The following is a 24843-nucleotide window of genomic DNA, read 5'->3' as shown; positions in this document are numbered from 1 at the left end:
GCTGGGAGAGGGCACACCACGTAGAAACACAGAGCACCACAACTGGAAGGGACCTCAACAGATCATCAAGTCCAGCCCCCGTCCTCATGGCAGGGCCACGCACCACCCAGATCATGCTGGGGTTGTGTGCTCTGGCCATGGTCCCCGCAGGTGTGTGAGGGGAAGTGCCCACCTGCCACGGGGCAGAGGCTGCCAGACAGCGCTTGCTGAAACGTGGAAGGGAGAGGTGGCGCGTTCCAAGTGCTAACACTGCGCCTCTCTTGGGGACCCGTGGGCCGCACACTGCGGCAGGGAACGAGGGAGTACTTGCAGGTATCAGAACTGGATCCAGGATCCCAGACACCACCGCAGGGCAGAGCTCACCTGAGATGATGCAGCACCAGGCCTGAGCTGCCCTGCCCTGCCCTGGCATTCCAGTATAAAACACCAAAGAACATCACACGCCAGGTTTCTGTTTGATGGTGGATGAACTTAAGCCTCTGCCAGTCCTTTTGTCTCCAGTGAAACTGCCTCTTACTGAATGCAGTAGGTAATTATGCAATCTCATTAAAACAAAGGGCTCCAAACGCAGCGTGCGGTTGCCTTGCACCCGGCACTGCTAATTCTGAAAGTGGGGTGCTTGGCTGCCTCGGGGCAGCTGGGCTAGAGCTCATCAGTAACACTCCGGTCGTGCAGCGGGAGGAACTCATGAATGCTCCAGCCTGAGGCCTAACTACGCAGAAAGCAGCTTTATCAGTGGCTGCCAGCTGAGAGCTTGCAAGTCACTCGGAGTCCTGGCGCATGTTTGATGTGCCAAGGGAATCACACACCTGTGCCCACACAATGCAGCCTTCCCTACCTGCCTCGGCTCATCCCCTGCCCACAGGCGGGGCATGCTGGGCTGCGCCACACCCCCAGCCTGCCCCAGACAACAGAAGGTTTGGGCTGGTCCGTTACTGTAAAAAGTGACATCCAGGCTCCCTCCGTCTCTCCCCTTGGGGCCCACAGCAATTGCAGCAGCAGGTGGCGGTCAAACCAAGCACAGACTTGTCATCTCTTTCCTACCATGATAGCTCCCCAACTCTCTCCATGCAGAGACAGGGGAGCTGTCCTGCCCCCCACTCACACCTCTGGCCATCTACAACATAGCAATCTGGCCTCAGGTGCAGTGGCAGCCAGCCACAAAGCCTATGCCACTGGCCTCAAGCCCAGTCCTCACCCAGCCAGCATGGCGCAGAACGAAACCCTTGTTGTCTACAGGCAGAGGTGAAGAAAGTACCTTTAAAGTTACCTGAGTAAAAGTACAGCTACTCTGGTGGGTGTAATTAAGTAAAAGTCAACGTCCCCTTTTGGAAAGCTACTTGAGTAAAAGCACTAACGCATTGGCTCTTGACTGTGCTCATGTATCCCTAAGTTTCCACAGATTGCCATTGGATGGTCGCTTTTTATCTCTGGATACCTGTGAGCAATCCCATGGTGACACGTCTGCACTGTTACTCAAGTAGTTTTCCAGATGGCTGCTTTGACTTTTACTTAATTCCACCCCCCCCCAGCAGTTGTACTTCTACTCAAGTAACTTTCAGGGTTCTCTTTCCACCTCTGCCTACAGGGTATTGGGGCTGCACCCCTCATCTCCTCCGGCACAAATGTCGCTGCAACCCCCTGGAGGTAGCCATGTGTGGAAGAGACCCGCTGCTGCCTCATTTATTCATGGCAACCATGTCAGAGTTGGGGGTGCCGCACAGGAGTCTCGCCTGCTGAAGCAGCTGCGTCTGTGCTGCGGGTTAGGTTGGCAGCGCTGTCAGGCAGGGTGTGGTTTTCACAGACCCCGGGTGGGTGCAGCTATCGCCGTCTAAACTTGGAAGAGCAGAGCGAGCCCCACAGACACACAGGAGGTGTGAGGCCAGCGAGAAGTAGTCAGCTAGTTCTGTTATGCGCCTCTGGAGGGAGGACAAACCTATCTGCCTAGGGCACATCCACACGCTCCCGCCGGCAGAGTCACTGCCTGCACTGATGGATGGTGGTTTCCCGTCACGGTTGTTAACCCAGCTCTTCGAGATCAAGCAGCTACACTGGCCGAGCCCTTCCACCGACCTGGCAATGGCCACAGGGGGCTGAGGAGATTTCCCTGCAGCTCTCAGGGTGCAGTTTTCCCCTAAGCAATGTAGCTAAGTCGATCTAACTGTGGAATGTGCACCAGCCCTGAGCTTGTAGCGAAGCTCAACAAGAGGGGAGGACTTTCGCGCATCAGTTGTTGGCAACTGTTTAAACTCCTTTTCCTCCAAGACGTTGCTCCAACTACAGAATGGAAACGCTTGGCTTTGCTGCCCACTAGAGCACTGGCTGCAGGCTTCCACCCAGCCGTGCCCCAAGCCCAGCAGACCCAGAGAGCGATAAGGCTGCTGTGTCTGCACGCATGGCTTAGGTCCCAGGCTGAGGGTGGAAGAACTGCAAGATCCCCTCCTGAGGCAGATCTGGGCAAGAGGCCAGGAGCTGATGGCGGCGGCCAGAGAGAGCGCAGTGGGGATGGAGCAGCAGCTCACAGGGTGTGCCGTACACTGAACTGCTCTCCCAGAATTTGAAGATGTTCTGTAAAAATCCACCACAAGCTCTTCAGCTTGAGTAAGAATCAACACAAGTGGAGCCTGCAACGCTGTCTCCTGCCCACCCGCTTTGCACAGAGGTGCCAACGGCCTCAGTCACTCAGAGAGGACCTGGAAAAAGGTCCGTGATCACTCTGACTATTGCACTTGAAACCAAATACTCTAACATGAGCACAAAGCAAGGACACAATGTCCCAGAAACCCCAGGGTAAGGCGAATGCTGCATCTGGTCTCCTAAATAAAGCAACGCCCATGGTTCATGTGCTGGCCTCATGCCATAGCGATCTTTATCATAAAAGGAGCAAACAGCTCTCAGCCAGGAAGGGCAGCAGTACAACTTCAAGGACTGTCTCACTCTGCCTGAGTTTCAAGCATCCATCCCCTTTCCTGCTCTCCATCTCATCCCCTATCCTCCCAGCCCAGGGAAGCCTCAGAGTGCCTCTGACAATCTCAGCTGCCACAGCAGCAGGGAGAGTAGAGCTACCAGTGGCAACCAAATGTTTAGGGGGCTGGAGCACATGACCTATGAGGAGAGGCTCAGGGATCTGGTCCGATTTAGTTTACAGAAGAGAAGACTGAGGGGGGGGATCTGATAGCAGCCTTCAACTTCCTGATGGTGGGGGGGTTAAAGAGGATGGAGAGAGGCTGTTCTCAGTAGTGACAGAGGACAGAATGAGGAGCAATGATCTGAAGTTACAGAGGGAGAGGTCTAGGCTGGATATTAGGAAAAACTATTTCCCCAGGAGAGTGGTGAAGCACTGGAATGTGTTACTGAGAGAGGTGGTGGAATCTCCATCCCTAGAGGTTTCTGAGTCCTGGCTTGACAAAGTCCTGGCTGGGATGATCCCGTTGGGTTGGTTCCAGGCCTCAGATTCTATGATTCAACCCCAGTCAGCCAGGGCTTGCTAGGGTCTGCTGCGAGCAGTGTTATTTTAAATTATGAGAAAACAACAAAACAGTGAAGAACTTTGGGGCCTCTGCTGTCATCGGCCACACGTGAACTCAAGACAGTGGCTCCCTCCAGCAGGGAGCCATTTAAAGGTAAGGCGCGTACACAAAAATCAGACCCGTTATACACGTGTGGCGCTGTTGTAGACGTGACGGTCCCAGGTCCAAGAGAGGCCTGTGGGGGAGGTAACAGCTTTTACAGGACCAACTTCTGTTAGTGCAAGAGACAAGTTTTCAAGGTACAGATTGAACGTCTCTAGTCCGGCACCCTTGGGATCTGATCGGTGCTGGCTAAGAGAATTTGCCAAACCACAGGAGGTCAATATTATCTAGCACATTACCAACCCTTCCACTGCTGACTGGGCTCATAGAAGACATTTAGGGGTAAATTTCTTTTGCAGAATTTCTTGTTTTTCCTGAATTGGCTTGCTCATCCTTTGCAACACTACTGCACAGCACAGAGGGAGCTGAACGGAGTCACTTTAGAATCTTCAAAGCCTAACCTCCCAAGTTCCTAGTGACAGCTGTGTAGCAGCTGACATCTTGGCGACGTGGTGAGATGTACAGATGCCATAGGAGAGTGAAAAAGTCGCTAGATGCACTCCAACAACTGACAAAAAGGTTAATTCAGAACTTTGCTGCATATTCTTGTAGCAAAGCGATGAACATTCATCATTCATTGGGGGCGGGGGAGTGTAAACTAAAATCTAGATTACTAGGGCTAGTCATCTTCTAAAATCCAGGCTTGCCTTTAACTTTCAAGGATGACTACTGCCTTGAAAGACTGGTTCTCCTCATGAGCATAAGTTGGGTCCAATACAAGGTATTACCTCACTCACCTCCTCTCTCCTGCGTTGCTTTACGGGAAGTTTTTTTTGGAGCCTTGTGCACCTGCTTTTTATTCCATGTTTGACACCCCAGTCAGCACCTGCTGAGGTCACAATCATCTCTAGGTTAACTCTCTGCCAGGGACGGGCGTGGGACATCAGGTATGGAACACGCGGCAGAGGCTAGTGGAGCCAAAGCAGAGCAAGGCCAATGATACAAACTGACCTCGAAACAGGAGATCAACCAACCTTTCCCAGGAGTTGGCAGTGTATGTTTAAACTTGCATCAGTGCACACAAGCCCACACACCTCACTGGCGGTGCATTGTGACCTCCACCAGAATAAGTCTTGGAGGGCGGGGGGAACCCCGACACAGAGGCGCTAATTTCTGTGCTGAATTCTGCCTTTCTTCCTTGAGCTGTTTTTGAGAATCACATAGTTTATGGCCACAAGCAGGAGCCAGGAAACCGATCAAAGTGTTCCTTGCTCTCTGAAGTCCGACACACCACTGAGAGCCTGATTCCGCATTGCCCTTCATCTTGTGTTTGCACCAGTGCAAATTAGAGCACCATGCCTGTGACTTGCTGCTGCTGGAGATTTCATTGCATGTGATAACCTGCTTCATGCTTGCTTTGCACCCAGGTAAACAGCCAGGTTTAGGGTAATGGAAAATGGGGATCTTTGGTCTCTGGGAGACGGTTTTCAATGATGACCAGTGCTAGAAAAGGTTGACTCAAGGGGACCCACCTACTACGACTCCCAGCTGAGTGGGGTTTGATTTTATTTCTATTAGAGCCTCCCCAGTTACTGCCTTCTCTGTCTGCTGCTCCCCACTCAGTTTTGGGGAATGTTGCAGCGGGCAGCTGCTGAGTAATTCTTTCCCCTGCACTGGCCCATGTTCCTAGCCGTGGAGCTGTCTGTAACACCTGCTTCTAAGCATTTGCTTTGTCCCTCTGACCAGCTTAGACGTGCCAGCTGGCTGGCTGAACCTGAGCTGCTTACTCATAGCTGACTGTTCAGAAAGCAGCCCTGGAGTTTGGAGCCCAACGTTAGATGGCAACTGTCAAGGCTCCATGGTCAGTGTTGCTGGGCTCCCTCTAGCTCCTTGTGACTTGCAGCGGGAGAGTACGTCCTTGGCCCCTCGGGAAACCAGGCCCAAGTTTCCAAAGTTACATGCCAACACTGAGAACTCCTGAATTAGGACCTGCTCTTGCAGTTTGGGACTTTGTCCTCTGGGCCTCCAGCTGCCCTGTCAGTGACATGGGGTAGTGCAGGCTTCTTCCCCGTATGCTTTGAGATCCATGCACGCCAACCTGCAAATCCAAGTTAGCACTAACCATGCTGTCAGAGCTCAGGTTACGAGGGTTAATGAGAGCAGCTGAGCACGTCCATGCTCGCAGAGTCGGGGGGGGGGGGTCTCTCCAGGGCCATGCACATTGCCAGGAACCATCTGAGTGGCTCAGACACCTTATGAGGTGCTAAATAAACTGTTCTGACTCAGGAAAAGGACCTGGGCATGACTGTGACATTTCAAGGCAGACCTCACTCAGGTGACAAGTACCAGAGGGGTAGCTGTGTTAGTCTGCATCTGCAACCTGAAACAAATTCTCAACAGCAGCTATGGACCACACCACAGTAACTTTAACTCTGGAACACATGCCAGCAACAAGCCTCAGTGTCAATTCTGCCCCCATATCTACACCTGCAACACCATCACAGGACCTAACCACACCATCAGAGGCCCATTCACCTGCACATCTACTAATGTGATATGTGCCATCACGTGCCACCAACACCCCTCTGCCGTACACAACATTGGCCAAACTGGACAGTCTCTATGTAAAAAAATAAACGGACACAAATTGGCTATCAGTAACACACAAAAGCTTGTAGGAGAACACTTCCATCTCCCTGGGCTCTCAGTAGCAGATTTAAAAGTAGCCATCCTGCAACAAAAAAAAACTTCAAAAACAGGCTCCAGAGAGAAACTGCAGAGCTACAATTCGCTTGCAAATTTGACACCATCAATCAGGGATTGAACAAAGACTGGGAGTGGCTGGCCAACTACAAAACTAGTTGCTCTGCTCTTGGTGTTCACATCTCCACATCAGCTGCTGGCAGTGGGCCACACCCTTCGAGTAAATTGACCTGGTCAGCTCTGGCCTTCGTCCTGATTGGTACTTCCCTCTTTTCATGAGCCTGTATATTTAGGCCTGCCTCTGGAATCTCCACTACATGCATCTGATGAAGCGTGTCTTTGCCCACAAAAGCTTATAGTCCAAAAAAATCTGTTCGTCTGTAAAGTGTCACAGGACTTCTTGTTGTTCTCACTCAGGTGCACAGCCACGGTCACAAAAGTGCGCGCGCACGCACACACACAGAACAGATGGAGCATGTCACCTGCCTCCGGACAGGGACGGGCAACAGGGCCTCAGCAGATCCAGCCACTTCTGGTGGACTGACTACTGCTGTTGAATCTCTTGGCTCCGAGATTCAGCGATGGGCCATGTGTCCCTGACCAGGGTTCTCACAAACCTGGAACCCCAAGCATGGGCTCATCTATTTTCAGAGGAACTGATGTCATTCAGCGGTATGACTCTGTCCCTCAGAGGAGTGATTTACGCTCCGTTGACATCTGCACTCATGTGCACAGTGCAGTGGGCTTTTTACCTGATGGGAGAACTCTCTCCTCTTGACAGACTGTTGTCACCAGGCTGCTGCAGCACTTCTGTGCATATAGACACAGCCTGCATCTCTTGGGCACTTCTGAAAATGCCACCTCTCACCTAGAGTCAAACTACCCACATCACAATGCTCCTGTCACAGGCTGGCAGGGGATAAACAGATCTGGAGGTGAACAAACCACCAGAGACACATTTTTCGTGAAAGATGGAAGAACTTGGAAGCAGTTGAAGAAATAAGTCCATGCAGGTTAGCTTGTTTTGGAGTACCTGCTTCTCTCTCTTCGGCAGTAAAAGCTATTAATAGAGCTAAACTAAAGCCACGGAGCTCCCTTAAATCTTCTGTAATAGCTTATAGACTAACAGAAAAGCTTTAAGCATGAGCTTTCGTGAGCAAAGACTCACTTCATCAGATGCGTGATGTCTGTGCTCACAAAAGCTCATGCTCAAAACTTTTCTGTTAGTCTACAAGGTGCCACAGGACCCTTCGTTGCTGTTACAGATCCAGACTAACACAGCTACCCCTCCGAGACTTGTAATAGCTTACTGAGCAGTTAAGACCAAGTCTACAAAATAAACACTGCTAGGCTGCTCACAGGCGAGTCTGGGAAGCCTTTGGATGAGGTGAGGTTCCTTTGAATATCACTTGCAATGCAGGAAACAGCTCGAAAGGCAATAATTTATCCATGATCCACAAGACACAATCTTCTTAAATCAACAGATGAGAGCCCTTACACTCCAGAACAGCAACACCTGTAAATCCTCCTACAGGTGTGGGCATCTGTTACAGGGCACTTCTAAGTCATGCACCACAAAGCCACGCTCACCGGAATTCAGCTTACCACTTACGAGCCCCAAGGAAAGTTCTGTTCGTGAGGTTGATGAATTCCTCCCAATATTTGCTGCAATATAGTCTACAAGGGTTTCCAAATAAGCCACAGACTTGGGGAGGGGAGCAAGAATCCAGCTGTCAGATAAATAAAAAAGCCCAGAGTTCCACCATTCAAGGACACAGGTATTTCTCCTGCTCAGGTCTGCTACACACACAGATGCCAGACTCTTTTGGCCTGACATGTTGCTGACCATGTCCCCAGAGGGAGAAGCAGCTCAGTAACAGCTACCCACTGCTGCACCAGCACAGGAACCTGGGTTCAAATCCTGCCTCGGGCTGGCAGCAGAAGTGAACTTGGCAGGTGTCATGCAGACCCACAAAAGCACCACATGGCTGGCACTGTCTGCTGAGAAGAGTCTGGCCTGGGTGAGCCACGACAGGGGCAGGAGAGGGTTAAGTTAACCTGGAATTGACCCAACAGGTCCCTTTGGCTATAAGAGTGGACCTTCAGAATCTCTCTTCCATGCAGAAGATAGCTGCTTTTACAGGTTCCTATTTGGGCCTGCATTCCCTAGACCAGGGGCGAGCAAACTTTTTACATTGGGCCCCACTTTCCATGCCTGCAATTAGCAGCCCCCACAACCTGCCTAACATCATCCAAACCAATGGCAATGTTGGCTCCGTTTTGTCAGCTCACAGAGCCAAGGACAAACAGGGTTATGGGATTCTCTTCAACACAGAGCTGACTAGGGATAATGCACTTGGTTAAGCTTACCGCTCCGCTGCTACTACAATTTGCAGGGTGCACATTAGCAAGTGAAAGCACTACAGGACAATGCTTAAAGAAGAAAAGGCTCTTCCGCGTGCTCACAGCCCTGCTGCCATGGGAAGTCCCAATCCCAGAAGGCCTCACACCAGAGCTGTGGAGGCCAAGGCTCCAGCTGGGGGAACCCAGGGCACCCCCGCGGCTGCAAGTCCCCAGTGGGACTCAGCTAGGGGCAGGGCTCCCCAAGTTTTTATACCTTAGGTGTTTACCACCACCCGCATGCACTGGCTCAGTGCCACCTCTGCATTCCCACAGAGTTAAAGCGGAGTCAAAGCAGGGCTCAGGTGTGTCTAGCAAGCATGGAAGTATCCACGCTTGCTCTCTGAGGCCTGCAGGCATGCCACGTGACATGTTCACATGAATAAAAATGCCTTTCGGCACATGTAAGAAAGGAAGTGTGTAGAACGTAAAAACGCAGTAATTGGTACATAAATACGAATGCACAGATATAAAACCAGTAACCTGCTTCAACATTTTCAACGAGGAGGATGAGCCTGAGGCCCAGCAGCTAATCATGCCGCACCCCCCGTGGAAGCTTCACGCCCCCTTGAGGGGGTCCACCTCACCCCTGCTCTAGAAAGCTAACAAAATTCTCCAAGGAACTCTTTTGCTATGACAAAAATCAAGGCTGTGAGCAGACCACAGTTACACCAAAACATTTATTAGAATTTTGTCGTGGTCTAAAACAAAGAGGGGGAAAGCCCAGAAATCTATAGGGAAAGATTCACAAATCACCTTACTTCTGACCTCATGCCAATACTCAATCTGTGTGTAACTGCTGTTAACCCATTACACCCAACCACCACTCCTCAGCCACACTTCTAATATCCATGACAGCAAATCTTTAATTGCCGTGTATACAGCAAAGTCACAAGGGGCCAGGACAGCGATGGCCACGGTGCGTGCATTTTTTGTTACACTCAGGCTGGAAGCATCATTAACTAAGCAAATACAAATCTACAAATCCATCCACCCTAGACTCCTCTAGCTCACCTCCACCGCCACAGAGAGCAAACACCAGCACCCCCTTGCACCCCTCCCCTGTCCAGACGCAATGCTGTCTAATAGCCACTTTGTGTGAACTATTGTGCCTCATCCACTACCCCAAATAGATATAGGGCACAACTCTCCTCCATGCTGCATGAGGGAAGCAAACAGACGCCAGCCAGAAAGGCAGCGGGCAATCACATGGGGTCAGAGTTAAGGCTGTTTGTGGAACTATAATGGTGAATCTCCTACCTTTCTGACCCCTTTTGAACACATCCCCCAGCAGCATTCTAAGAGCGTTACACACACATACCATCTTAGCTCACTCACAAGAGAGCTTCCTACCTGGAACAGCCAGACCTTTTTGTAGGAGGGCACTCAGAGAGCGCCTCCGCTGCAAGCACGTGCTCGCTGTCTCTTTAATGGCAGGGAGGCAGCATTGTTCTTTAGTGGTCAGGCTGCCTGGTGTGTGGGCTGACATGATTAGAAATCAGAGAGAGCTGACTCAGCCTTATTGGCCATGGTGCATATCATTATGGAGACGCTGTGGTCTGGGAGTCTGGGAAAATGTTCACAGATAAATGGAAAAATCAGGGGGCTGGCACAGGAGGAGCCCAGTGTGCTGGAGGGGGCTTGGGAGGTACAGAGGTGTGGAACTGGAGGCACGTGGGGGAGACCTGTTGAAAACAACAGAGACCACAGGAAGAGCCACTCCCAGAGGAGACAGACAATCTCACTGCAGTTCCTGCTGTCAGCACCAGGCCAGGGATTGCCCCTACACCCTGTAAGCTGGGCGTGTGTGTGGCCGCTCCGGAGAGATTCCAATGCCACCCAGCTGTTTGGCAGAGTGAGGTCTGTGCTTTGCCAGGTGGTGCACACACACTCGGCGCACATAAGAAAATTTATTCCCCACACAGATGGAAAAGATTAGCAGGAACATTGCTCTACAGGCCCTGGTTCAACTCTCAGCTGTGCTGCCACGGAGGGTGCCCAGGCAGCGGAGCTGGGTTGAAAAGAAGGTCTCTTCCAACAGCCCGATATTGACATCAGCATCTGGCCCCGGCAAGGAGCCAAAACTGAGCGCTCCGGATGAGATGAAACTGAATGGGGCTATGCCACACGCTGACCTTCGCTGCATCCAACCTGCAGCAGGACCCCCCGCCTCAGCTCAACCAACCGCCACTTACACGCTTAGCTCTGGGAGCCCCTGAGGTCACCCCAGATGGCGATGTCACAATGACATAAGCGCTCTGGATCAGCTGATAACCAAGGCTCCCCAGGAACCACCGAGTAGGACATCCGCTGTATTTATTAGGACAAAATAAGAGACATGGCTAAGTCCTGAGCAAATCAGCCTTGGCAGAGAGCACATCTGGCCTGCCAGTCCACTGGCTGGTACAGGAGGAGAATTGGAACTGCTGGCACAGGCACACGCAATGGGGAGCCCGGGCAGGAAACCAGCTCCGCCCGAACCAACAACCCTGTCACTCCAGCCTCACAAGGGCACATGCTGGAGGCTCCACAGAGTCTGGCTCACTTAGTTCTGTGCAGCAACGTAATCCCTGATCCTGGCCTAGGCAGGGAGCAAAGGCACAAACACCAGCTTGGGCCAGCCCGCCCAGGAACAGGGAATCCCAGAAGTCTCAGGCAGGCTCCCCTTCCGCGGCTCCCAGCCCACAGATCTCACGGGGCCCGAAGGACCGGAGAAGGCGCCGAGAGTCCAACTGCCCCAGAGTTCAGAGACACGCGGGGTGACTCTCGCACCGAGCGGTGGCACCCGCTGCCCTCCTCAGCCCCGGACCATCGGTCCCTCCCCACAGCGCTGCTCTGCGCGGGGTCGGCATTTCATTCCACTCCCAGCACCAGGTCGGCCCCAGGATCACACCGAGCGCCTGCCTTCTAGCCCCCTCCCGTTAGCCAGCTCTCAGCGGTCACAGAAATCCGACGCAGACAGCGCTCCTGTGCTGAGCCGACAGATTCAGCAGCTTTCCCCTGCTCCCGCCACACTCAGCACTCTGAGCTCTCCGCCCAAAAGCGCCTACCAGATAGTAGAGTCACCGTCACCTCTCTAGGCCTCGGAACGAAGACCTGGCAGAGCTGTAAAGCAGAACCCTCCCAGCTCCTGCCCTTGGCTGCCCACTGCCGCTCCCCAGCCGTTCTGACAGCAGTGTGAGAGTGCAGCCGCCCGGCCCCTCGCTGCCCGGCCCTCCCCTGCACATGGGCCTGGCCCACTGCAGTGAGTAGAGCGGGTGCTTCACGGCACAGGCCTGAGAGAACTGCCCCAGCGGGCTGAAGACCAGCTGGCACAGGCACACCGAGGAGGCGCTGCCAGTACCACCAAAGGCAAAGCTTCACTTTCAGCAGGGCCTAGACAGCCGGTGAGGCCTCATGCTAGGCTCTGCCTACGCACACAGCCCAGGCTGCAGCCCAGGGAGCTAGGACCTTCCCCTTCCCATACCCCCGTGAGCCAGACTGAATCTCAATCTCGCAGACGTAGGTCTGCTCACGCTGCAGTCCCACCCACCAGCGCAGCGTCCTCACAGCTGGTGCACGCTTCCTGGGGAAGGGTGGAGTGTGCAACGAGCCAGCTGCCTCTGAGGCTTCCATTGGTCATGGGCAACAGAAAGGACAAGAAATGCCTGGAGATCTTGGGGCAGGCAGAAGTACTGAAGTGCCCACAGCTTTTCTTCAGGGCCTGGGGCTCAACGGAGTCACGCCAGCCCAGTTTAGCCCACTGGGCAGAAGCAGAGACTAGCTCCTTGGCAAACCTGAATGGATCAGCAGACCAGCAGAGTGGTCTCTGCAATGGCCCAGAAACATCTCCCGGAGTGGAGGTTCCATGCTGGCAACGTCCAGATATCCAGGGAGGAGACAGACTGTCAAAAGACTTGAGCTTTGCCTACAGGCTCAGCTCCTTTCCTCACTTCTCACCCACTGCCTAGGGCCGTGGCGCTCCCCTCAGGCTTCCAGGCAGGAGGCAGAGCCCATCCCATTCCCCTCCAGCGGCAGCTGTGCAGCTGGACTCAGCCGAGGAAGGAGGCAGGGTCGGACACACATCCATGGCAGGACACAGCCCAGAGCTAGCCAAACCAGACAACACATTGGCATCTTTGTGACAGGCTCCGACTCGTGGTTCTGAGTACCCTGCAAAATAAACCCTGGCAGAAAAGGGAATGGGAGCAAAGCTCCCACCTTGTCAGAGGAAAGACCCCCCCCGCCCCGCACCTCAAGCAACTGAGACCTAGAGAGAGCTGAGCTGGGGAACCTGCACTTCACCTGCCCTTGAGGTTGGATGCCTCCCAACAGGGCTTCCGAGCACAACTTGAGCACACCAGCCACCACCTGCTCAGCCATGCATCTCAGGCTCTTGCTGAAGAGCTGGTTCCCTGAGCAAGAGCCTGAAGGCCTCCCCACCTCTCCCACCTCCCAAAGGCCAGCAGAAGGAAGATATGGAAAGGAGAGTTAAAAGCCCCACCCTCCTTGGCCAAGCAACGAGAGCCCTGCAGGGAAGGAATCATGCCCATGCTCCGTCTCCCAGATCCTCCCCTCTCTGCCACCTCCCTCCATGCCACCATCACTGCTCAGAACGAGCAGTCAGAGCTGCGGGAAGGCTAGGGACCATCAGAACCCCAAACCCTGGGAGCAAGACAAGTTTATTCTGTGTCTTCCTAGCGCTGGCGTAGTCACATCTTGCCCGAAATGGCTCTCCCACAACGAGGCCATCAGGGCTCCAGAGAGGGTACTGCACACAGCCCCGCTGGGTGGTGGAAAGTTCTGCTCAGCCTCTGCGAGCGAAGACACCAAGCCCCCCAAATGCAGGAGCAAAGTTCACCAGCTTCCCTTTGGCATTCGCCTGTGTGACCCACCCACCAAGGGGCGTGGTTCCCTGTCCACGTGGTGGCACCTGTACCATTTACACAGAGACAGAACAAGTCTCCTGCACAGCCTTAGCCGAGAGCCTTGTAACCACTGACTGGCAGACCCGAACCTAGGACTGGGACCTCCGGAGCTTAGCGCAAGAGCCTCTACCGTCTGAGCTACAAGTCGGCTGGCTCCAGGCTCTCACTGCTCCGGCTGGCTTTTAGCTCACACCACAGAGGCTCACGCGATAAGCTCCAGAGGTCCCAGCACTGAATCTGCCTGTCAGTGGTTACACCTGCTGTTTGGTTTCATGTGAGCTGCTGCAAAGCGCGGCCCAGCCCACTCTGCAGTTGCCTCCTGGCTACCCCATTCTGCTCCTCTTCTCAGCAGGTCAGTATGCAGCTGAGCTCTCTCTCCCCGGAGAGGAGGCAGCTCATCCCGCCCCCTCCAGAGCCTTTGGTAGGAAAGAAAACAAGCCCAGGCCCAGGAAAGAGAAAAACTGCGGCGAGCGCGAGAGGCCTGCGGAGGAATTTCACGGGCCCAGCCAGAAAGCAGTTCTCGTGTTTCTCGGGTTAAAGCTCAGCTCCCAGCAGCTGTGCGGCGGCGGAGCACATTCCACAGGACCACGTGTGGCTCCAGCGGCTTGGGAGAGGGGAGGAACCAGCCACAGAAAGGGCTGAGCAAAGCTAAAAAGAGTTTAGCGACAACCCCCCTGTGGGGGAGGGGAACACCCTCCTGAGCCAGAGAGGCGGCCAAGGAAGCATTTGGAGCCCCAGAGAGCAGCTCGCCTGCCCACACCGCCCAAGTCCGAACAGTGAGAGCACTCCCTGGAGCAGCGCCCCCGGGCTCCACGACTAGCAGAGCTGAAGGGGAGCAAGCTCAGCTGGGCCGGGGACTAGGCCCCAGCCACCCACCCTGACACACCTGGGGCAGCTGCGCTAGTAGCTGTCTGGCCGATGGGGGACAGCAGTGGGAACAGTGGAGTTTATTGTTCTCTTGCAGATTCTCAGTGTACTGAACACCGCCTGCACACCCCTGAACAAACGTTACAAGATCTCCCTCAGGCGCCCCTCTCCTAGGCCCTTCCCTAAGTGCTGCGACGTCCGACTCCCAACGCTCGGCCCACCTGCCCACTTGAGAACCGCTTCTTACAGACGTCACTAGGGCAAGAGTGTGTAACTGGGGGTTAGGGCTCCTGGCCTCTTATTTCTAGCCTGTTCCTCCAAAACGATACAGGGGAGGCAGACACGCCCCAGGGAAGTGCTGAAGAAGTGGTGGGAGGTGTGGAAAGACTCGGTGAGATAACAGATTTAAACGGTCTGGATCATTACTTAAGGGAGGAGGAAAATACAGAAGATCATGAGTGCACTGTCTAGCGCAGTGCTTCTTAACCTGTGTTCCGCCAACAACGCCCAAGTGTGCTGCCAGCACACCTGGAAAAACACGCTGGTGGTCTATATTTTCTGGTATTTAAGCCAGAAACAATCTTACTTCTTCATTGCTGTGAAACCCGATTACATTACTTCACTCTGGTTTTGCTGTATTTAGTCGGACAATTTTTTTTGAAGAAAATTTTCACAGGTGTTCTGCAGAAAAGTGTTCTTGTTTGGCGTTCAATGGTCTGAAAAAGTTTAAGAAACACTGGTCTGGAAAATATAAATTGCAGATTCTGAGTGACCCTTTCCAAGTACACATGAACAAGGGAAACACAATGCAGTCAAGAAGGAATCACCCTTGTACACAACACAATTAGCCAGTGGAACTCTCTGCCACAAGCTATTCCTCAGGTAAACTTTACAAGTAAGTTTCAGAAAAGGACTGGAAACACATATGAATAATACCAGCCACTGCCACTCAACTGGGCAGGAAGGCCAGGCTATTTTATTGAAGAGCAAAGACACCACTAACCTCAGTTATCTCATCTTTCCCAGCCCAGCATAGCTGGGGCTCTGCCCCTCCTTTGGCCAGTCACAGATTCTCCAATACAGCATCACAAACCTCTGCGCTTGGCAGGGAACGTGGGACTTCTCTCACACCAGCGCAGTCGGACCTCATCTGATCTCTGGTGATCGCAAGGTCAACCCTTCCCAGCACCCAGCAGCTCAGCCTCCTGGCAGCAGGAGAATCTCCTCCTTGCAGGAGTCTGAATCAAGCAGATCTCCTGAACCTTTCAGACATGCGACCCTTCACAGCCAGCGCACCTGGCCCAAACGCTTCCTCACTGTGTAACTCTGAGACATACCAGGCAGCCAATTGGTGAAAACATGGCACTTCTCATCACCCTCCAGGGAGAGTCCTACCAGCTCACCGCACCCCAAAACTTCTAGGCTCTCACAGAGGTACTGCAGCTCAATCTAGTTTACAGACTACTCTGATTTGCAAGTCCAGGTAATGACTTGCTTTAAAAGTAAAACCTCCAAAAGTACCAGGCCAGCATTCCCAGACCACCTTCTCACAGGGAGCTGGGGGATGGGAATGTTTTATGGGAACTTCCCCCCCCCGCACGCACACACCTTTAGGCACCAAATCTAGTCTGTTCAGGCTGCTGTAGGGAGCCCAAGTGAGCAAGCCGACTGTGCCGGAGGAAAGCTGTTATGTAAGGAGTAGCTCATTCCAACAGCCGTTATTAAACTTTGGCTTTAATGGTTTAGAACTTGGCATATTTACACCCTATGCCCTGGAGGGTCACGGTTACACAGAACAAATTATTCACATTGCCTAGCTGCTGGCCAGATTCCAGAGCCCGCTGCAGCCCCTTCATGCTGCCTTGGTAGCGTACAGGGGCCAAAAAGGGGGCAAAGCATTCTGCAGGGGAGCTGACAGTCCTGCAGGGAGGAAGCTCTCTGCCAAGGAGCACACTAGGGCTGGGGTGGGTGGGAAGAGATGTGACCAGAAAATTCTGTGCCCTGGCTGGCCTGAGCTTCCAAACACAAACCAAAACATTGTAGATTAAAGCCTCTCCTCAAAACAGTCAGTGGAACATGGAGTTGACTGGACTTCCATCTACAGCCATAGAATCTCAGGGCTGGAAGAGACCTCAGGAGGTCGAGTCCAGCCCCCTGCCCAAAGCAGAACAAACCCCAATTAAATCTTCCCAGCCAGGGCTTTGTCAAGCTCAGACTTAAACACCTCTAGGGATGGAGATTCCACCACCTCTCTAAGCAGCGCATTCCAGTGCTGCACCACCCTTCTAGTGAAATAATTTTTCCTAGTATCCAACCTACACCTCCCACTCTGTAACTTGAGACCATTGCTCCTTGTTCTGTCACCTCTGAGAACAGCCTCTCTCCATCCTCTTTAGAGCCCCCCTTCAGGAAGTTGAAGGCTGCTATCAAATTGACCCTCACTTGTCTCCTCTGCAAACTAAATACCCCTAAATCCCTCAACCTCTCCTCATAGGTCACATGCTCCAGCCCCTTAATCATTTTCATTGTCCTCTGATGGACCCTCTCCAATGCATCCACATGCTTTCTATACTGGGGGGCCCTGAACTGGATGCAAAACACCAGATGTGGCCTCACCAATGCCGAACAGAGGAACAATCACTGCTCCTCCTACTCTCAGTACCTGGATTCAAAGCTCTGAGAATTAACAGGATCATCTCGGCCATGACCCGAGTTTAATATGCACTCTGCGTCGGAAATTGTTTCCCTGATACGGGTTGTATGGTCTACAGGCACTCAGGTTCCACACAAGCATTGCTTTATTTGTCCCAAAGACCTACCTGGTGCTAGCTGCAGCCCAAAGGCCAACAGAATCATGGACACACTAGTATTTTGTACACTAGCAGTTGTACAGTTATAAGCATTAGCCAAAATACTTGCAACAAAATCTGGCCTATTACACTTTCCCATCACGGCGTGAGCCCCCTGCAGAGTAAGTAAGAGCTCTGCCCAAGAGCCCCTTGCCCTTCACACAAAATAGCACACAGGGAGTCACAGACAGAAAAGGGAGTTTCAGGGCTAAGCCCTGCACCTGGTGCCCTATTAACCCCGTTTTCTATATTCGGTTACATCAGCCCACCGGTGCAAGCAGGTAGCCCTGGGATGTCTGGGGTTACTACAATATAATGCAAACAACTCTTCTCCCTTGCCCGTCCTGGTTTGCTGTGAGGCTTTGCACACACTGCTCATGCTAAGATTCAAATTCAGCCTCAAAGCATCAATTGCTCACAGCTAACTCCCTCCAAGACCACCCCTGCTCTGCCGCAGTGCATCTGCAGGGACAACGGAGCCGCCTGAGCACAGCTCCCAGGGCGTTCCGGTGAAGTACCAGCGCATGTCCATAAAGCACCTGACACGGAAAAGCAAGATCACCACACCCCGTATTTATCTCCCTCGGGAAGCACGAGTTACATCTGGGTAACAGATGCTGAGCAGACAAGACCTGGCACTGGAATCCCCGGGGCGCTGCGAGTCAGGACTGAGCTGAGTGGGAGACCCAAGCATGGAACCTAAGGGGAAATACACATGAGGGCTGTGGTGGAGACAACAGCAGAGCCCAGGGAAGATGGCTCTGCATCAATGCCAGATCTAGCCAGTAGCATCAGCATTGTGATCCCTGAACATGAAGTGACACAGACAAAGATCTGGGGTGAGCCAGGAACTGAGTGAGCTGCAATGCCATATTTAACCCAAGAGCAGCCCACACTGGCTCAGAGTCCTGCCCCACAGTCACCCATCTGCCCTGACCCAAAGCTGGTGAGCTCCAGGTGTCTGCTGTTGGAGAAGGACCAGAACAAGCAGTCTCTAGCCATCTGTTCAGGGAGATCCCGTTGGCTATTTCCCGCTCTCATGGTGGGTGGATAGAATGGGTTGTGCAGATTTTGCTTTTAGTTAAAAGTTGTATGTAAATGAATATGCAGATTAGGCTCTCGGTTTCCTGGCAAACTACCACCACCATCCTCACTACAGCAAGGAGCAGGCACCGTGGTTGCCTCCATATTACAGCTCATCTGGTGTGTAAAAATCTCTTACTGGTCATACTGACTCCCACAAGCATCCCCCAGCAGGAAGCCTCAGTCTGGGCCCACATGGCTTTGGCAAGGCTCAGCAGAATGGCCTGGGGATGGCGGGGCCCTTTCTCAGGGGTAAGAGCTACAAAAAAGGGGGACTGTCTTCACCGTGGTCCACTGCTCACTTTGCGTTTGTTATCCGATCCATCCACAGCCCAGATGAACCCCAGATGCTCTGAATTATGAGTATTTCTGGCCCCTTCCATGGCACCTGGGTGCAAGGTGGGGAGAGCCCCCAAAGAGCTCTCCCAGCACTGAAACAAAATGCCCTGTGCAGGAATAAAATAGCAGGTGCCATGTGGTAACCAAGGAGCCATGGTACAGCCCAGCAGCACCCGTGGGGCGAGGGAGTGGGGTCTGGGTATCTCAGCATACAGTCTCACTAGCAACAACTGCCACATTCCCACACAGGTCAGCTCTGGTACTCACCCTCCAAGACCACCTCCCGGCCAGTCTTTTTGAGCGCCTGCACTGCTTCATCATGTGTTGCCTCCGACAGGTCAGCCCCATTGACGGACAGAATAGCATCTCCCACGTAGAGCGCCTCCGTCTGATCTGCAGCCAGTCCTTTAAAGATCTTGGAAATCAAGATGGGCATTTTATTTTCCCGGCCACCTTAAAGGAAAAGAAAAGTGGTTAGATACTATTTCTATACAGAAGGCAGAACATACTACTTAGAAAGCATCCCACTTAGACAAATCGGAGGGCTGATTTATCAAGACTTAGCTCATTTTCCCCAGTAGTGCAGCATATTTGCAAGCACTGGTGTCATTTTTTGGTAAAAGTAATGAACATGATTTTCTAGCTTTGTACACAGGAACGTGACTCAAAGGAGGTACACGTCTGGTCCCACATATGCCCGCAGACCCTGGCAACTGTCCTTTTCTTGCTTGACTCTCAGAATATAAATTCTGCCACATAGCTAGTGGCAGAGAGACATCCAGATATTGGCCCCGTTCTTGGAAATACAAGACTCCTATATTTTCACTTGAGCCACTTGCTGTATTACTGATTGCTCACAATGGTTCTTAGCCTCTGCAGCAGAGGCAGGACAGAGCAGCTCCTGCCCCATGGATGAAGCAGCTGTTAATCTACCAGTACTGACTCGGGCTGCTTATTCTACCCCAGCCCAGGCTTGTCTGAGAGTTTCTAGAGACTCTTCTGACTCAACATTAATATAGTGAAACACAAGAGAAGGGAGGCACAGATGTGCTTCCTACACAGCTGTCTCACATCTGCCTTTTTAGTAGAAATCCCACCACTCCCCTCTCTGGGGATGACTCCAAAACAAGAAGATTAACAAATATGCAAGTGGCCTGGGTCAAAGTGGGAAATGACCAAGAAGAATCAAGAGTGCAGGTGACTGCTGGCATCAAAGGGTGACCTAGCTGCACTGCATGCTCCCTGCAGCAGGGATGGCCCCTTGGGCAGGGCCCTCCAGCCCCAAGAGCCATGCACCCAGTCCCGTCTGGGTTCTAGCACAAGGCAGGCACTGGCTGTAACAGCAAACAAAGGCCTCCGAGCACTCCTAGGAACAAGCAATAGCAGACACACAACATGTGGTGGGGATAAGTAGATGCACCCACTGCCTTACAGTCTTTCTTTCTGGCTTGCTAAAATCCTGACATTATGAATTGCATTGCCAGGGCGGAGCTCTTGCACTGTGAATGAAAACCCAGCAGGAGCTGGCAGGGAAGAGAAGTTAAGGCACTAGCCTGGTACTCAGCAGCCCTGAATTCTTGGCTCTGCAACAGGCTGTGACACCTTGGGGAAGTTTTTCTCTGAGCACCAGCTCCTCACCAGTGGCTCGGCGATACCACTAGCCCACAATGGGGTTGGGAGGAGGGGTGCTACTTGACTTTCGCACATGCCACTGCAAAACAGAAGTATGAACTGAGCAGAGGAAGGTCTCTGCTAGGAAGGAGCGCCTCCGGATAGTGAGAGCCCCTGGTACTCAGCAACAACTCTCTAAGGCTGAGTCATCTCAGCTGCAAAATACCAAGAGGGATGTGGATTAAGGGCAAAACAAAACACAAAAGAATGAGATTATTAGATGTACAAAACACTTAACTCTCACCCCTCCCCCCCCGGGTAAGGGGGGCACACAGGGAAATTGTGGCCAGTCGCTAGCTCTTTTTCTACTTCATTCAGCTCCCAGATGTGCTCTGTCCTTTTCGCCTTCCCTCCTCAAGTACTTACTAGAGGGAGCGACAACACCAACTCTTAACATTTGCAAGGCTCCTGCACTGGAGCTATTCTGCGAAAATGTGAACCACACCCAGTACATGTTTATGGGCAGAAGCCAGCCTGGCAACAGATCACTTTTCCAACATCTCCTCCTGTCCGTCCTCAGGAGATCACTCTGATTCCTCACCAGGTGAATTTTCTAGGTCTTGGATTTGGAAGGTCAAATCTGCCTGTCCAGCAGGTGTAACTCATGAAGCATCAACTGCAAAACAAACCACTGTCATCTGCAGCTTCAAGAACCTTATACCTTCACAGCTCTGTTCATTTTGTGCAAAAACAATCTATTCCTCAGAGCACCTGTGGCCACTATGCTGACTTCTGCCAGACAGCAAAGTTGCACAGATGAGATCTCTGAAGATACACAGCTCACAGGAGTGCTTTTACAGAGCAGCCTTCACTGAGATTAATCCAGTGTGGGGGCCTGTGGATTTTCAGATCTGTATTTTGATAGGCATCATGTTGTGTGGAAAGGTGTGAACAAATTGGAGAGGGTCCAGAGAAAAGCAACCAAAATGATTAACAATCTCTAGAAAATATGACCTGGAAGAGTACAAGAAATGGGTTTGTTTAGTTTGAAAAAGGGAAGGCTGAGAGGGGACATGATAGTGGTTTCAAGTACTGGTTGCACCTCTGAAATCCCATATTTTCTCCCTTGGCAACAGCCTCCCTCTGGCATAACTATAAATGTTGCCAAAATGAGAGAGCAGTGGCTGGTGCAGGAGCCTCTGAAGGGCTAGGAGCCAAAGTCCCCACTGGCCCCGCAGCAGCGCACAGGGCCAGAGCCCCCACAGCAGCACAGGGAACAGAAGTTTCCCTGTGGCCGCAGTAGCAGGGCCGGAAGGCTGCCGTGGGGCTGGGAGCTGGAGCTCTCTTCTGCTCTGTGGCAGCCGTTGGGGGGTGGGGGCAGGGGCTGGCTGGAGCCCCATGGCAGCCTGGGGTGGGGAGAGAGGCTGGAGCTGCAGCAGCCCCTGACCACAGGGCTTTCTGCCTCCAGAAGCCCTCTCTCTCCTCATGCAGCAAATGCTCTCGTCCGTGTCTAGTCACGGCCCAAGCATGCCAGACACATGAGGTGCAACCTGTATCTAAAAGAGCGTTACAAGGAAGAGGGAGAAAGATTATTGTCTTTAACCTCTGAGGATAGGACAAGTAGAAATGGGCTTAAACTGCAGCAACGGAGGTTTAGGTTGGACATTAGGGACAATTTCCTAATTGTCAAGGTGACTAATTACTGGAATAAGTTGTCTAGAGAGAGTTGTAGAACCTCTATCACGGGAGATATTTAAGAAGAGGCTGGATAAATATCTAACAGGGATAATACAGACGGTGCCTGGTGCTGCCGTGAGGGCAGGGGACCGTACTTGATAACTTCTTGAGATCCCTTCCAGTTCTAGTGCTCTAGGATTCTATAAGTCTACGGTATTTTGGAAGAGAACTCTGCAGCAGGCTAACGTGCAGGACTGCCCATAAGAGAACGCAAAAACATCCTCCGAGCTCAGTAATGGAACAAGACAAATGCAGACAAGCACAGCAGAACCCACAAGGAAGAGACAGAATGTGACTTGGGCTGAATTCTGTAGGATGTAAGGGGAGAACATTTCTCAGCTCTCTTTACATTTAATTTATAATAGACTAATTTGCCCCCATCCGGTTTCACCTTCTGTTCAATGCCACTCCAGCATGCTTAGACAATTACACACATTGTCTGTGAGTTCAGTATAACCCCGGCAAAATCCAGCCCACCAAAGATTTAGACCCAGCCTGCCACAGCCCAGCAGGACCCTCAGACAGGCTCACTGGCTGCTGCGGCCACAGTGTAAGCACCTCCTGGCTAGAGCCCACACCCAGCACCCCCTAACCTCCTGCTGCAGGACAAAACCCCAACCCGCAACCGCACCTCTACAGCTCAGAACCTCTCCTGAGCCCCAAGTCCCTCTCAGACCCCAAAGCCGCTCCTGCACCCCCAACCCCCCAGAGCTTCCACCCCTGTACACACCATATCCTGCATCCCACAGACCCTCCTGCCCCCCAACCTCCCCCGAGCTCCCACCCCCGCATGCACCATATCCCGCACCCCACAGCCCTTCCTGCCCCCCAACCCCCCACCCCCGCACACACCCCATCCTGCACCCCACAGCCCCCTGAACCCAACCCCCCAGAGCTCCCTCTCCTGCCCACACACACCCTATCCTGCACCCCACAGCCCCCTGAACCCAACCCCCCAGAGCTCCCATCCCCACACACACCCCATCCTGCACCCCACAGCCCCCTGAACCCAACCCCCCAGAGCTCCCTCTCCTGCCCACACCGCATCCCGCACCCCACAGCCGCCCCGCCCCCAATTCCACCGAACCCGCCCACCACCGCGGCCCGGACACTCCACGGGCAGTTTCAGGGTCACTCCCCGCTCCGGGTGCACGTCCAGCCCGGCCGCTCCCCGCCGGGCCTCCGGGCTGCAGCATCGCCACCTCGGCTGCGCGCAGCCCGGGCCGGTCACCGACGGCGCGCCCCGCAGAGCCTCCCCGCAGCCGGCTCAGTCCCCAGGCACGTCCCAGCCGGCGCCCCGGGCTGTCCGAGGGCTCGGCCCGCCGCGGGGCTCGGCGCTGCACCGGCCGCCCGGGGGAGCCTCAGCGGCCGGGGTGGACCCCGCTCTCCGCGGCCGGGTGGGCAGGGCCAGCGCCCGAGGCCAGCAGCGGGAGAGGCCGCGCCCGGACCCTCTGACCGCACCCCCCGGCCCCGCACCCCGCCCGGAGCCCCGGCCCGGCACCGCACCCCCCGACCCCGCCCGCCCGGAGCCCCGGCCCGGCACCGCACCCCCCGACCCCGCACCCGCCAGCCCCACCTCCCCCTCCCCCGATCTCCCACCCCTGCACACACCCCATCCCGCACCCCGCCTCCCCCGCCCGGAGCCCCCGGCCCGGCCCGGCCCAGCACCGCCTCCCCCTCCCCCCGACCCTGCACCCCCCAGCCCCGCACCCCCCCTCCCCCCCGACCCTGCACCCCCCAGCCCCGCACCCCCCCTCCCCCCCGACCCTGCACCCCCCAGCCCCGCACCCCGCCTCCCCCGACCCCGCCCGCAGCTCCCGGCCCCGCACCCCGCCCCGCCGACCCCCCTCACCTTTGATGCTGATCCCCAGCCCCCCCACGTCCTGCTTGACGACCCGCACCGTGCGCCGCACGTTGGCCAGGGCCTCCGGCACCGGGGCGCCCGGCTCGCCGCCGTTCAGCTGCGCCGGGGCGGGCGGCGGCTCCTCGGCCCCCGGGCTCGGGCTCACGCTCAGGAAGTCCTCGGCCAGCGCGAGCAGCACCCGCAGCCACTGGCCGCCCGGGGCCCGCAGCTCCAGCAGCCCGCTCCGCCCGGCCGCCATCTTCCGCTCCGCTCCGCACCGCGCGGGGCCCCGGGCACCCAGCCACCCCGGGAGGGACCGCGGGCGCCGGGCACATGGGCCGCCCGCCCCGCCCCGCCCCGCACGGGGCCGCGGGCGCGCTGGAGGTCCGCCCCCCGCCCCTCCCTTCCCCTCCCCGCCCCGGCGCGTCTCCGGGCGGGGGCGCTCAGACAGGGGGAAGGGGCCCCAGGCCGAGGGCGGGCGTGGGGCAGCGGTGGGGAGCCGGCCCCGCCCCGCCCCGCCCCGCCCCCTCTGCCGCTGGGGCTGGAGGCAAATGTCCCCCGGGGAGTTTGTGCAAGTGCTGCAGATTCAGCTCCCAGGCGCTGCAGGGTGCTGAGCGCAGGGCGCTGGCGCTTGTGCTCCATGGGCCCTCAGCCGGGCGCCAACCTCGTGCCAGCCCCTGCTCCCCAGCAGGTGCCAGCCTTTTCCATAACAGGGCTCGCTTCCCGGAACACCAGGACGGGGGTTAATGGGCAGCAGGTTTAAAACTAACACAGCGCGGGGTCAGCCTGTGGAACCCCCCCACAGAAGAGGCCGTGCAGGTCAGGGCTTTAACAGGGCTCAAGAAGGAGCTAAATAAATTCATGGCGGTTCGGTCCATCAGTGGCTCTTAGCCAAGATGGGTGGGAACGGTGTCCCTGGCCCGTTTGCCAGA

At 54.5% G+C, this 24843-nt stretch overlaps 1 protein-coding gene across 1 annotated transcript in view; it reads right to left on the bottom strand.

The window, feature by feature from the left end:
- Nucleotides 1-24260, bottom strand: part of SNTA1 (syntrophin alpha 1) — a 55276-nt gene extending 31016 nt beyond the window's left edge. Inside the window, exons 1-2 of the mRNA XM_075012106.1 lie at nucleotides 23921-24260; nucleotides 18988-19173 (exon numbers count right to left, since the gene is read on the bottom strand). Of these exons, the coding sequence (XP_074868207.1) occupies nucleotides 18988-19173; nucleotides 23921-24170 (436 nt within the window). The 5' untranslated portion in view covers nucleotides 24171-24260. The remainder of the gene's footprint in view (nucleotides 1-18987; nucleotides 19174-23920) is intronic.
- Between the last annotated feature and the right edge of the window lie 583 nt (nucleotides 24261-24843).

Source organism: Carettochelys insculpta, chromosome 17 (genome assembly GCF_033958435.1).
Source record: "Carettochelys insculpta isolate YL-2023 chromosome 17, ASM3395843v1, whole genome shotgun sequence".
Classification (NCBI taxonomy): Eukaryota; Metazoa; Chordata; order Testudines; family Carettochelyidae; genus Carettochelys; species Carettochelys insculpta.
Note: the sequence above shows the minus strand (reverse complement) of the source record. Positions and strands in the feature narration are given on the sequence as shown.